The sequence below is a fragment of the Stegostoma tigrinum genome, chromosome 18 (genome assembly GCF_030684315.1).
Source record: "Stegostoma tigrinum isolate sSteTig4 chromosome 18, sSteTig4.hap1, whole genome shotgun sequence".
Lineage (NCBI taxonomy): Eukaryota > Metazoa > Chordata > Chondrichthyes > Orectolobiformes > Stegostomatidae > Stegostoma > Stegostoma tigrinum.
Window position 1 is genome coordinate 50,839,162 of NC_081371.1, and position 14,651 is coordinate 50,853,812.

General features: G+C 44.0%; 1 protein-coding gene across 5 annotated transcripts in view; it reads left to right on the top strand.

The window, feature by feature from the left end:
• Positions 1-14,651, top strand: part of stab2 (stabilin 2) — a 181,108-nt gene that overhangs the window by 25,443 nt on the left and 141,014 nt on the right. For 3 of the 5 annotated variants that reach the window (XM_048549535.2, XM_048549536.2, XM_048549538.1), the window contains 5 exons: positions 2,003-2,098; positions 4,030-4,155; positions 5,812-6,008; positions 8,703-8,836; positions 13,273-13,406. In XM_048549535.2, coding sequence (XP_048405492.1) covers positions 2,003-2,098; positions 4,030-4,155; positions 5,812-6,008; positions 8,703-8,836; positions 13,273-13,406 — 687 coding nt within the window. Of the gene's footprint in view, positions 1-2,002; positions 2,099-4,029; positions 4,156-5,811; positions 6,009-8,702; positions 8,837-13,272; positions 13,407-14,651 lie in introns of those variants that run through there. The other 2 variants (XM_059652530.1, XM_048549539.1) reach the window with 2 other exon arrangements.

Below are 14,651 nucleotides of genomic sequence, written 5' to 3' on the forward strand. Positions count from 1 at the left end.
CCATGAAATGACCTTGGTAAGTAGGGTTAAAAAGAATCCCAAGGCATTCTATAGATATTTTAAAAACAAGATGATAACTAGGGAGAAGCTAGGACCATTCCCTGACAAGGGAGGGAACATGGCCTTGGAGACGGAGAATGTGGGTGAGATCCTAAATGCGTACTTTGCATCAATATTCACCCAGGACAAGAAATGGGGTATAGTGAGATTAGTGTGGAGCACGCTAATATGCTTGGGCATTTTCAGATCAGGAAAGAAGTGGCGTTAAATATTTTGAAGAGCGTTAAAGGTGGATAAATCTCCAGGGCCCAATGGTATCTACTCCAGGTTTTTAAAAAAGGCAAGAGAGGAGAGGCATTGATCATGACCTTTGTATCCTCACTAGCCACTGGAGTGGGCCTGGAGGACTGGCAAGTCATTAATGTTGTTCATCTGTTCAAGAAGGAAAATAGGGGTAATCCAAGAAACTATAGACCAGTGAGTCTCACATCACTGATTGGGAAGCTGTTGAGAAGAATTCTTAGGGATAGGATTTATGGGGAGGCTGTGGATTTGTGTATAGTGTAGAAGGATACAGCAGGAGATAGATCAGTCACAAATATGGGCAGAGAAATGACAGATGAAGTTTAATCTGGGTAGGTGTGAGGTGTTGTATTTAAGGAGATCAAATGTTAAGGAAAAGTATACAGTTAATGGCAGGGCTCTGAACAGCATTGATGTACAGAAGGATCTTGGGGTTCAAGTCCATAGCTCCCTGAAAGTGGCCACACAGGTAGACAGAGTGGCAACGAAGGCATGTGGCATGCTTGCCTTTATTGGTCAGGGAATTAAGTACAAGAGTTAGGATTTAACTTAGATTATTGTCTTCAATTCTGGTCACCACATTACAGGAAGGATGTGAAGGCTTTGCAGAGGGTTCAAAACAGGTTTACCAGGATGCTGTGATAATAAAATGTGAGGCTGGATGAACACAGCAGGCCAAGCAGCATCTCAGGAGCACAAAAGCTGATGTACCAGGATGCTGTCTGGATTAGAAGGCATGAGCTAAAAGGAGAAGCTAGGGTTGTTTTCTCTTGAGCAGTGGAGGCTAAGGGGGGTACTTGATAGAGGTCTATAAAATTATGAGATGCATAGAAAGAGTTGATGGTCAGAATCTTTTACTCAATACATGGGGGTATGCACTTAAGGTTGGGAGTTGGGTGAGAATTCAAAGCAGATGTGAGGGAGTTTTTTATGCAGAGAGTAGTAGGGGTCAGGAATGTACTGCCAGGGGTTGTAGTGGAGGCAGATACAATAGGAGCATTTAAAGGGCTTTTAGATAAGCACATGAATATGCAAGGAATGGAAGGATATGGACCAAGGACAGGCAGAAGGGATTAGTTTAACTTGGCATCATGCTTTATACAATACACAGGCCAAAATGCCCATTACTGTGTTATACAGTTCTATGTTCTATGGTCTATGTTCTAACACGTGGTTTTTGCATCTGTTTCTTCAGTCCCTTTGAGTGTCTTCAGGGGTTCAGAGTGGCATAAAGTTAATCACTGTTAATATTCAAGAGACAGTAGAACACAGAACAGTACAGCACAGTACAGGCCCTTCAGCCCACAATGTTGTGCCGAACTATTACCTGAAACCTAAGGTCTATCTAACCTCCACCCCTGCCTTATAGTATCATCCATATGCCTATCTAATAGCTGCTTAAATGTCCCTAATGAGGCCGACTCCACTACCCTCTCTGGCAATGCATTCCATGCCCTTACCACTGTCTGAGTAAAGAACCTACCTCTGAGGTCTCCCCCATATCTACCTCCATTCACTTTAAAACTGTGCCCCCTCATAAAAGTTACCTCCACCCAAGGAAAACGTCTCTGGCTGTCTAATCTGTCCACTCTGACTATAATTAATTAATGTAATATTAGAGTGAGAAATGTCATAAAAGCTATAAAATATTGCTTCTATCTCTGTGATTTCAAAGGACATCGATCTCTTCCTTTTGCAGAGTGTGAATGTGTTCACGGAGACTGCAACAGTGGAATTGCAGGCGATGGTACTTGCATGTGTTATTCAGGCTACACAGGAACTAAGTGTGACGAGGGTAAGTACTATACCAGGATATGTTACAGTAAGAACATCACATATCAAAATTGTATCTATGAAAAGTAATATTTGTGGGGCACATTTTACTTCAGTGTCTATTCTTAGTTAGAAAATCAACTCAAGGACCAATGTGTAGCATATTGAGCTGGACACTGTTTAAGTGGTGTGTGAATTTTTATCTCTGCATAATTGTCTGATGTTGTTAATAGTCTTGAGTACAAAGTAATGTCATTTTGGGGTCACCCACAAGTTTACTTAAGGCTGGACCCCACATTATTGGCTGGCATTACATTCGTTCTGCTAATGTGAAGCCAGATTCACAGAGTCCAGGAGCAGCACAAGATAGTGTCACTTCACAACACTGTGTGGAGCTGGAGGAGCACAGTGTGCCAGGCAGCATCAGAGGAGCAGGAAAGTTGACATTTTGGATCGGGACCCTTCTTCTGAAATGGGGTAGGGGAGCTCTGACGTAAATAGAGAGAGGAGGGGTGGGGCTGGGGAAGGTAGGTGGATGCAAAAGATCCCCAAACAATTTTTGAAAAAGAGCTAGGGACTTCCCTCAGTGTCCTGACCAAATATATCCCTCAGCTAACACCTTTGGAAAATTTTTGCTTGGGGGAAAGTGGTGTTTGCAAAAAATTGGTTGCCACAATTCTTACATTACATTAATAGCCAGATTGTAAATAAACGTACAAACTGACTGGTTGTTTATGGTGCTATATTAATGTAAGTTCATTCCCTCTCTCATACACTATCCAATGCAATAGAACAGCTTGCATTTAGACAATACATTTAACAATACATGCCCTGACGCTTTCCACAATAGTGTTACCAAATGATGCTTTACATCAGGCCATATAAGTAGCACTGACAGCCAAATGTTTATAGTTCAAAGAGATGAGTTTTAAGGAGTTCTTACCAGAATGCTGCCTAGACTGGAGGGCAGGTTTTATGAGGAAAGGTTGAGGGAGCTAGGGGGTTTCTCTTTGGAGCTAAGAAGGATGAGAGATGACTTGATAGAGGTGTACAGGGGACGATGAGAGGCATAGATAGAGTGGATAGTCAGAGACTTTTTCCCAGGGTGGAAATGACTATTATGAGGGGTCATAATTTCAAGGTGATTGGAGGAAGGTATAGGGGAGATGTCAGAGGTAGGTTCTTCACACAGAGTGTGGTGGGTGTGTGGAATGCACTGCCGGCAGTGGTAGTGGAGTCAGATACTTTAAAGACTTTTAAACGACTCTTGGATAGCCACATGGAGGATAGTAAAATGTAGGGTATGCAGAGTAGTTTGATCTTAGAGTAGGATAATAGGTTGGCACAACATATTGGGCCGAGGGGCCTGTACTGTGCTGTACTGTTCTATGTTCTATGTTTTATGAGTGTCTTAAAATCGGAAAGAAAGGTAGAGAAAATGGACTGAGGGCAGCACGGTGGCTCAGTGGTTAGCAGTGCTACCTCACAGCACCAGGGACCTGGGTTTGATCCCACCCTCAGGTGACTGTCTGTGTGGAGTTTGCACATTCTCCCCGTGTATGTGTGGGTTTCTGCTGGGCTCTCCGGTTTCCTCCCACAGTCGAAGGATGTGCAGGTTAGGTGGATTGGCCAAGCTAAATTGCCCATAGTGACCAGGCTAGCTGGGTTAGCCATGGGAAATGTAGAGTAGGGTAGGGGGATGGGTCTGGGTGGGATGCTATTCAGAGGCTTGGATGGTGTGAACCCATAGGGGTTCTATGGTATGACTGTTTTAGAGAGTGAATATAAGAGTGCAGGGGTGTAGGCAGCAGAATGAAACATGCCTCCAGTTATGGAGTGGTTAAAATCAGGGCTGCTCAAGAGGCTAGAACAGACACAAGAAACCACTGGAATATTTGCAACATTTCTGTTGTATTTACAAAGTGTGTCAAGTTTCTTTCTTGATCTTTGAAGCTATTCCTGCTTGCCGGGCATTACAATGCCCTGAAAATACAAGATGTTCTGAAGAAGCAACAACTGGAAAGTTGGTGTGTGAATGCTTACCTGGTTATAATACCCAAGGGAGCACAAAATGTGAACGTAAGTCCTCATTATGTTATTGACTGCAAGCAAATGTGTTTAACACTTACTTTTTTTTTAAATAACCATACCATTAATAATTGGGAAAAGCTCCAAAAGAACTGTGGATACTGGAAATCAGAAACACAAACATAAATTGCTGGAAAAACTCAGCGGGCATGGCAGCATCTGTGGAGAGAAATCAGAGTCAATGTTTCCGGTCTACAAGTGTTAACTCTTATTCCTCTCCACAGGTGCTGCCAGACCTGCTGAGTTTTTCCAGCAATTTATGTTTTTGTTTACATTAATAACTGGGTTTAGTTATTTTGATCGTACTGGAACATTTTAGAACTAGTAACATCTGCACCACACAAATACCAGGCAAAAACCATCGCCAATAAGAGACAATCTAACCACTGCCCCTTGACATTCAATGGTGTTACCATCACTGAATCCCCTGCTATCAACATCCTGGGGGTTACCATTGACCGGAAACTCACTGCACTCACCATGTAAACACATTGGCTACAAGAACAGGTCAGTGGCCAGGAATGCTGTGGTGCTAACTCACCTCCTGACTCCCCAAAGCCTGCCCACCATCTACAAGGTCAGGAGTGTGATGGAATACTCCCCACTTGCCTGGATGAGTGCAGCCCCAACAACACTCAAGACATTTGACACCTTCCAGGACAAAGCAGCCGTTTGACTGGCATGACATCCACTATGAATCCACTCCTTCCACCCTTGATGCTCAGTAGCAGCAGTGTGTGCTATCTACAAGATGCACTGCTCAGGCTCCTTCATCAGCACCTTCCAAACCCACGACCACTTCCATCTAGAAGGACAAGGGCAGCAGATACATGGGAACACCACCACCTTCAAGTTCGCCTCCAAGCCACTCACCATCCTGAATTGGAAATATATCGCTGTTCCTTCACTGTCACTGGGTCAAAATCCTGAAATTCCACCCATGGAGGTGCATTATAGGTCACCTACATCAACGGGCTGCAGTGGTTCAAAAAGGCAGCTCACTACAACCTTGTAAAGGGCAACTAGGGATAGGCAATAAATGCTGGCCCAGCCAGCGATGCCCACATAGCACAGTGAATTTAAAAAAAAGTGAACATGAAGCAATGAATGAGCTCATAAAGAGGAATTAACTCATTGTTTAGTCATGGCTTGTTTGTAATCAGTTTGCCCCTGAAATATGAAGTTCTGGGTTCTATCAGCACTCCAGGAGTTAAGCTCAAAAGTCCAGGCTGATAGTCCATGCAGAACTGAAGGAGTGCTGTGCTGTTGGAGATGGATTGGACAATAAATCAACACTCTTCCAAATGGATGTCACTGTTTTAAAGGTGTTCTCCCCAGTGTCCTGATCAATACTTATCCTTGATCCAGAGCATTGGAACAGATGGTCATTATCACATTGTTTGTTGAATCTTGCTGTGTATAAATTGCTTGCTGCATTTCCTACATTGCACCAAAACTACACTTTCAAAAGTACTTTGTTAGCTGTGAAACACTTTGTGAGGCTTTGGTGGTCATGTAAAGTGTTTTAGAAATGCAAGCCTTCCTTTTTCTAGTCAACTAGGCAGGCAGATTTAGCTCATCGTACACAGCTTGATGCCAGTTGTGGGCAAAAGGAATTAAACGTAAGCAACAATATTTTTCTTTCAGCCATTAATCTTTGCCTTCAGAATCCCTGCGACTCCAATGCTGTATGTGCCTATCTAGGCCCCAACATTTTCACCTGTACTTGCCAAGAGGGCTACCGTGGTGATGGTCAGGTCTGCCTACCCATTGATCCGTGCCAAGACAATTACGGAAACTGCCCAACGAACTCGACAGTTTGTCATTATGATGGCCCTGGAAAGGTTGGTTCTTATCGTGTTTACGGCGAGCTGCTGAGGTCCACCTTGGGATTCGATGAAAATCCCTCTACACTACAACCAAGTGCTAAGTTAGACAGAGCAAATTTATATGCGAGATAACAAGGTGTAGAGCTGGAGGAACACAACAGACCAGCAGCATCAGAGGAGTAGGGAAGCTGATGTTTTGGGACTGTACCTTTCTTCAGAAAAAAAAATGTTTGTTGGCTCAACCTCATCCTGCAGCCGTACCCATGAGGGCAGTGATAGCAAGCATGATTTTTCTCAATCAGTATCATATTCCCAAGCCTTAAACAGGCCCTAAGTGCATGGTTGCTGTTTGTTTTCCCTCATGATTTCAAAGTTTGCTGTCTCTTGTGTAACTGCAACAACTTCTAGTCTACAACACCATTACAGTAATTAAAATTATTCCAAGGCTTTTAGTGGAGAAACACCAAGCAAAATTTGACACCAGGCTACATTAGGTCAGGTGACCAAAAGCCAGGCCAAAGACTTACAATTTAAGGGACATATTAAAAGAAAAGGTTGAGAGAGAGAAGACATTAACAAATAGAAATTCAGAACTTCACGGGTTTATTGGGGTGGAGGGGACTGATAATTGGAAATGAAAAGGTTCTGCAATTGTTTGAAAAGAATGAAAAGTGTTTGAAATTGAAGGTGACTCCAGTCTGAGGGTGAGTGGAAGCCAATAGAAGGTGATGGGCAAATGGGATTTAGTACAAATTACTGTATGTACTCAATTAGGTGTTACTTTTCCAAGAGAAAGACTTTTGGCAGAACATTAAAGGGTGAACTTATACACAGGTAATGTTTCTGAGGGGCTTGCCTAATGAAAAGGTAATGAAGGAAGCCATGAATAAGAGTTATTGAGATACCTGATCATCACTCTCATCATTTGGGCATGTTATATACGAATGTGTCAGTTCAAAAGCATGGATATTTTCTTTGCTTCCAAACAAGGCACGAGGGCTTAATCAGGCTGTGAGTTTTATTTTGTTAGTCCCATGAGCTTTGAACTGAATGTGGAGCTCCCACTTTTTCGGGTGGCACAGCACCAGGTTCTAGATTGATTAGGTGTTAGGTGAACATAATGCCCCTTCATGGCACACCTAACAAAAGCCCATTGAGGCATTGAACTCCAGCCCACTCTCTGAAAGGGCTTCGTTAAGCTGTCAGCTTGCTTCAGGGAGTCCCTGCCACCTCCCCACATCCCAGGATAGGAAACAGCGACACTTACTGGGCTTGTGTCTTTTATGCTTTTGTGGTTTTAATGCTCCTCAGGGATCAGGGAGAAGCATGGTTGGAAAATGCCGTGCAAATATTATTTAATGCATAGCAAATTAAGGTATGTGAAAAATTAAGGACTTCAGGGCAAAAGACAGAAGTTGTCTGTTACGTGAGATTACATTAAATCAAATTTATAGAGTGTGGCTCCTTTACTCGTTCATGGGATGATCATTGCTGGCAATACCAATGTTTGCTGTTAAACCCTAATAGCCTTTGAACTGAGGAGCTTGGTAGGCCATTCCTGATCAGAGGATTAGATAGGGTGGACAGTGAGAGTCTTTTTCCGAAGATGATGGCTTCAGCTTGTACAAGGGGGCATAGCTACAAATTGAGGGGTGATAGATTTAAGACAGATGTCAGAGGCAGTTTCTTTACTCAGAGAGTGGTAAGGGCGTGAAATGCCCTGCCTGCCAATGTAGTTAACTCAGCCACATTAGGGGCATTTAAACAGTCCTTGGATAAGCAGATGGATAATGATAGGATAGTGTAGGGGGAGGGGCTTACATTAGTTCACAGGTTGACGCAACATTGAAGGCCGAAGGGCCTGTCTGCGCTGTATTGTTCTATGTTCTATGTTCTATTCCAGAGGGTAGTTAAAAGTCTATAACGTTGCTGTAGATCTGAACTTACATGTAGGCGAAGAAGACAGATTTCCATCTTCAAAAGAGCATTAGCAAACCAGATGAGCTTTTGTAATAATACATGATAGTTTCATGATCATCTTTATTGCGGCTAATTTTCAATTCCAGGCAGAATTAAATCTAACGTAGGAGCAAATTACTGCAGATGCTGGAATCTGAACTGAGAACAACAAATACTGGAGATCACAGCAGGTCAGGGGGCAGCCATTGACAGAAAGTAAGCAATGTTTCTGCTGAGGTGTTATTTAGACTCGAAGCATTAGCTTGCTCTCTCTCTGTGGCTGCTGCCAGACCAACTGTGATGTCCAGCATTTTTTGTTTTCAGAATTAAATCCAAATTCAACCTGTTGCAATGGAGTTTGACCTCACATCCCAGAAGATTAGCCTGGGCCTCTATATTACTAGAGCAGTGACATTATCACTTGGCCACCATCTCACACTTCTTAGTTGCTAGGGTGGCCAGGAGAATGCTAGAATCCTCAAGTCCATGAGGAAAAGGGAACAGGTGAGAATTTCAGCAGCTATAGCTTTTGTCCATTGTTTGCAAGTCTATTGCTCTGCAACTTCAGTGTAAATTGGTACAAGATATTATTACAAATACAATTTTTAAATGAAAAATATTTTTTACGAATTAAAACACCACTTCCACGTAAAGAGAAGGAAAGGAAGGTCTTCAAATTTTGACATGATTTATCTTGGAAAGTATATGGCAAGATTTAACCAAAGAGTCATATTTTCATTTCTTTTGTAGTCTCATTGTCAGTGTCAGGAAGGCTATGAGAATCTGTTGGCTGGAATAGGATGTGAACTGACTGATGTCTGCAAAAGCAACAACACTTGCGATAAAAATGCCAACTGTGCCACGGTTGCCCCAGGACAGATTGAGTAAGCAGTTCATGTAACAGCTATTCAGATGGTAATGATGTCTAACGTTTACTAGGGAGAGTTTTAAGACCATAAAATGTCGGCTAATTAGCCTGTGGGGCCTGCTCCAGCATTGAGTGAGATCATGGCTGATGTGATCATCCTCAAATCCAATTTCTTGCCTTTTCCCATAATTCTTGATTACTTCACTGATTAAAAATGCCCCAGACAAGATTTACACTGCCAAAAATGCTCTTGAGACAAAATTCCCCAAGGCCCGAATCATTGTGCCCGGTGACGTCAATCAAGCCAACCTCCAGCTGCCAAAGTACCACCAACACATCTCCTGCCCCACCAGGGGACTGAACATCCTGGACCACTGCTACAAAACCAAAGATGCCTACTGCTCCATCCCCAACCGGAGCGTTGGGAAATCAGATCACAACACTGTGTTCCTGCTCCTGGGCTCATGCGAAGCTGAAAGGGGAGGATTCTTTACAGAAGGAAGTACAATGCTGGTTCAAGGCTGTGGAAGACTGTTTCTGGGACTGCTTAGAATTAGTGCACGGGCCCGTGTTCAAGTACGCAGCTGCAAACCTAGACAAGTACGTCAAGGACTTCATTGGCAAATGTGTGGAAGGACTGTGTACCAAGGAGGTGAATCGGAGTGTTCCCCAACCATAAACCTTGGATGAACCAGGAACTCCACTCCCTACTGAAGACCCGATGTGCAGCATTCACGTCAGGTGACATGGACCAATACAGAAAATCCAGATTTCCAGACTCTGCAACATCATCAGAGGAGCCAAGAGGCAGCACTGGACCAAGTCAGAGGCCCAAACCTACCAAACAGACTCCCGCTGCCTATGGCAAGGCCTAAATAACATTACGGGATACAAAATGGAGCAGAGCAAGATAGCGGACAAAGACACATCCCTCCTTGGTGCGCTAAATGCTTTCTATGCTTGGTTTGAGCTGAATGCTAGCAGCTTGGTGATGCCTGTCCCGACAGCCCCAGACTGTTCCCTTTGTCCCTGCTGCAGATGTCAGCTCAGTACTCCTGAGAGTCAACCCAAAGAAAGCAATGGGCCCGGACAGTGTCCCCGGGGCCGAGCACTCAGCTCCTGTGTGGACCAACTGGTGGAGGTATTCAACAACATCTTCAACCTGTCCTTCCTACAAATCGAAGCCCCCACCTGCTTCAAGAAAACCACCATCATCCCTTACCAAGAAAACACGCAATATGCCTTAATGACTACTGCCCTGTGGCTCTGACATCCATAATCATGAAGTGCTTCAACAGGCTGGTCGTGGCCTATATCAACTGCAATCTCCCAATCTGCCTCATTCTCCTACAGTTTGCCTACTGACATAACAGGTCCACAGAGGACCTAGCCCTGCATTCATCCCTGGAACATCTGGACAATAAAGACATCTACATCAGACTCTTGCTTGTTGACTACAGATTCGCCTCCAACACCATTATCCCCACCAGACTGAATTCAAAACTCTGTGACTGTAGTCTGGACTGCATCCTCTGCAACGTGGTCCTCAGCTTTCTGATGCATAGGCCTTAATCAGTGAGGATAGGTAACTGCACCTCTTCCATGATAACACTCAACACTGGACACCGCATCCCTCCCCCCAACCAAGGATGCGTCCTCACCTCCCGACTGTACTCCGTGTACACCCATGGCTGTGTTGGCAAATTCCAAACAAATGCCATCTACAAGTTCACTGATGACATCACCGAAGTGGGACAGATGTCTAACAATGACGAGTCAAAATACAGGATGGAGATAATGGGCTTGGTGACATGGTACAATGGGAACAACCTTTCTCTCAGAAAACTAAAGAACTGATCATTAACGTCAGAAAGAAAGGAGGAGAGCACACCCCCATCTACATCAGTGGAACTGAGGTTGAGAAGGTAGAGGTCGCCATGTTCCTCGGAGTGACGATAACTGACAACCTGGCCTGGGCATCCCACATAGATGCGACATTCAAGAAGGCACAACAATGTCTCTTCTTCCTCAGGCAGCTTAGGAAGTTTGACATGTCCATAAGGCCCCTCACCAACTGTAACAGATGCCCCATTGAAAGCATACTGTCCTGGTGCATAACAGCCTGGAACGGCAACTGCTCTGCCCAGGTGAATAAGAAACTACAGAAGGTCGTGTGCACAGTCCAGATCATCCCAGAAGCCAACCGTCCACCCATGGACTCCATTTACATGGCTGACTGCCGCAGAAAGGCGGCCAACATCAAAGACACATCACACCCAGTAGTGACCTCCTACAACCTCTTTCATCGGGCAGAACGTACAGAATCCTGAACACTCATGCCAGCAGCTTCAGGAACAGTTTCTTCCCGGCCGTTATCAGACTGATAAATGGAGTCTCCAGCCTCAAGTAATGATTGAGCTTGGCTAATGTGATCTCACCTGTGCACTGTAACCTGTACCTCTGTCTAAGTTGTTTTGATCTGTACATCCTTTGCTAACTATGATCTGCCCATACTGCTCGTAAACAAAACTTTTCACTGTACTTTGGTACATGTGGGAATAAATCAATCAATTGAACAATCAATCAATCAATCAAATCTGTCCATCTCACCCTTGTTGATTATTGATCAACAATACTCATTGATCCAACCAGGACAGAAATCAACAGTCATTAACTTTAATGAATATATCAAGGGTCCTGTCACCTTTGTGTGTAACTTGTCCTAAATTTTGAATGCATTTTTTTGGCTTAAGGTATTACTTGGTCATGGCTGTTAGGCTGGGCTTGTGACCTTTGTCACTGCAGAAACTGGTCTAGTGTTTGGGCCAGCAGATGTTTGCGGGATTCGGGATATGGCACATTAATTTCTCAGGGAGGGTAACGGTCACTCATGTCAGGTTGGGCACAGCTCAAGTACATGCTTCACCCCAGATGGAATGAAGGTGGAGTTGAGCGACAACATCAGCCATGATCTTATTGGATGGCATAGCAGGCTCAAAGAGCACGGCCTACTCTTGATCTTACTTTTGACATCACTAGTTGTTTGGAATACAGAATGTGAGTACTGCTGAAAAAAAAAACACAGATATTCCAAACCTTTTCATCTTACACGCATCAGGATATTTTGCAAGAATGCAAATTCAAACAGAAAATCAACATTTATACTCCATGAGCAGAGCGTGCTTGCCAAGTGAACTGTGACTGGCAGAGGCGTTGTCATGGAGAATACAACCATTAATACAGATTGACAGCTAACATCCGGGCTTTATTAAATTGTAAACCAGGCATTGGCCCGGGGCATTGCCCTCTATTTTGTTGAGTTGAACTTGGCGCAATGCATGTACATGGTCTTCCTGTCTACAGAGAATAGGACCATATTAATCTATATGGCTTCCAGTGCATGCAAGTGCACCACATTGTGAACATAACTGAGATTTTAGGGGCTTATGGGATCTGGACATTGCTGGCAAGACCAGCATTCATTGCCCTTTCCCAATTGCCATCGATCTAAGTGGCACGCTAGGCCTTTCTGGAGAGCAGTTGCCAGTCACACATAGGTCAGATTGGGTAATAACAGCAGATTTCCTTCTGAAAAGACGATAGTGAAGCAGATGGGCTTTTATGACAACCAGTGTTTGTTTCACAGATGTACTAGCTGTACCATGATATTCAAGGCTATGGGCCAAGTGCTGGAAAGTGGGACTATTGTAGATTTAGAGCAGTTTATTTCAGTGCAAACTCAATGTGCCAAAGCCAATACTGTATGCCGCACTGATTCTATGACTCCTGCTACAACTACGGCCAATATATCATACTGAAAAGGTGCAGGACACAAGAGTATAAGATCCAGAAGCAGGACAGCACCCACACAGCCTACTGTTCTGCCATTGCATCCAATCATGGCCGATTTTTGAATTCAACTTACTTTCCCAGTCTCATCCCATATGCCTTGAATCTCTGAGAGATCTAAAATCAGTGTATCAGGGACCAGTTGTGATGGTGGTAATGTCACTAAAGTAGACATCCAGAGACCCAGGTCAATCCCAGAGGACGCACCAGCCTGTGGAACTTACATCTGAAGAAACTGAAATTGAAAAATTGTCTCAGTGACAGTGACCATGAAGCTATCATTGATTGTCATAGAAACCCTTCTGGTTCACTAATGTCCCTCAGGGAAGGAAATGTGCCATCCTCACCTGGTCTGGCCTATGTGTGACTCCAGCTCCACAGCAATGTGGTTGAGTCTTAACCACCATCTGAAATTGCCAAGCAACCCACTCGGTTCAGGGCAGTTAGGAATGGGAGATAAACGCTGGCCTTGTCAGTGATGTCCATATCCCAATAAAGAAAAAAGATTCTCAGCATTTAATAGGTAAAAAGCGCAGACTAGTAGTTTTGCTGCATGCTAATGCTGATGAGGAATTCAATACAATGTGTGACAACCTCACCCAGGTGCAGCTGCAACGAAGGATATACGGGAGATGGCTCTTTCTGCTATGGAAGTATCATGGAGAGAATCAAGGACCTGAACACTCAGTCTGGAGGCCCATGGCAAGGACAACTAACATCAGCCATGTTGTTTTTCGGTAACCTCCTCTTCCCTCAGTTTTTTTGTAAAGACCAGATTTGGTATAAACAGTATAAGCTTAATGGAGACCGATGGGTTCATCATTTCTTTCATAAAATCCTTTCGGTGTGGGAACAGGCCATTCAGACCAGAAGGTTCACACAAACTCTCCAAAGGCATCCCACCCAGACTCACCCCCTGACCCTATCCCTGTAACCCTGCATTCCCCCTGGCCAATCCACCTAGCTTACACATTCCCGGACACTATCAGCAATTTAGCATGGCTAATCCACCTAACCTGCACATCTTTGTGACTGTGAGAGGAAACCGGAGCACCCGGAGGAAAAACCCACGCAGAAATTCCCGAGGCTGGAATTGAACCCAGGCCCCTGGCGCTGTGAAGCTGCTATTGGCTCCTTGAGAAAGTTACACACCAAAAACTGGTCTGTCTAAAAATTTTAAAGATTTTGTACCAACTCTGTGGTTCCAATGTCACCCATGGGCACATTTTGCTGGGATGGGGGATGAGGTCAATTATCTATCCATCCATTCCAGAGGGTGGGCCAAGTCATCTCTCAGAACCAATTGAAGGGAAGAATTGTCTCCAGGGGCTGTATCCTGGTCAGGAAAGAGTTAAATCCATGGATGGAGAAAAAACCATAACCTCATAGAATTAGGCACCAGAGTAGGCCATTTGGCCCCTTGAGACTGCTCTGCCATTCCACAGGATTATGGCTGATCCATCATTTCTCATGTCCACTCTCCTGCCCTTTCCCCATAATCCTTGGAAGCTGGAGCATGATTTGGCATTCCCAAACCGGCTCCCGCCAACTGACAGGAAACCTGGTGGTTGCTATGAAGAGGGAGACCTGATCAGATGAAAAACCTGTCAGCATCAATTCTGCCCTGGACTTAGGATCCAGGCCATTGGAGTTCTACCCTCTGAGAACTGCCAGCCAATTAGAATATGGCAGCTTTTGAGTGCAGAAAAATTACTTGCATTAATTTTATAAATTACACGTCTCAAATCAATGATTCATACCAGAAACTGACGGACACTTTCACTTTATAAATATTGACTATACAGAGGCACATTCATTTGAAATATTTTAATATGGTTTATAGTCTCATCATAATCATCTTCTGAGAAACTAAAACTGATAATTTATTAAAATTAACTAACAAAGTTGGCAGTAACTAATCCTGTTTATAAACAACACTGTTGGTGTCTATGGTGATACAAAATTGCTATCATTATGTGATA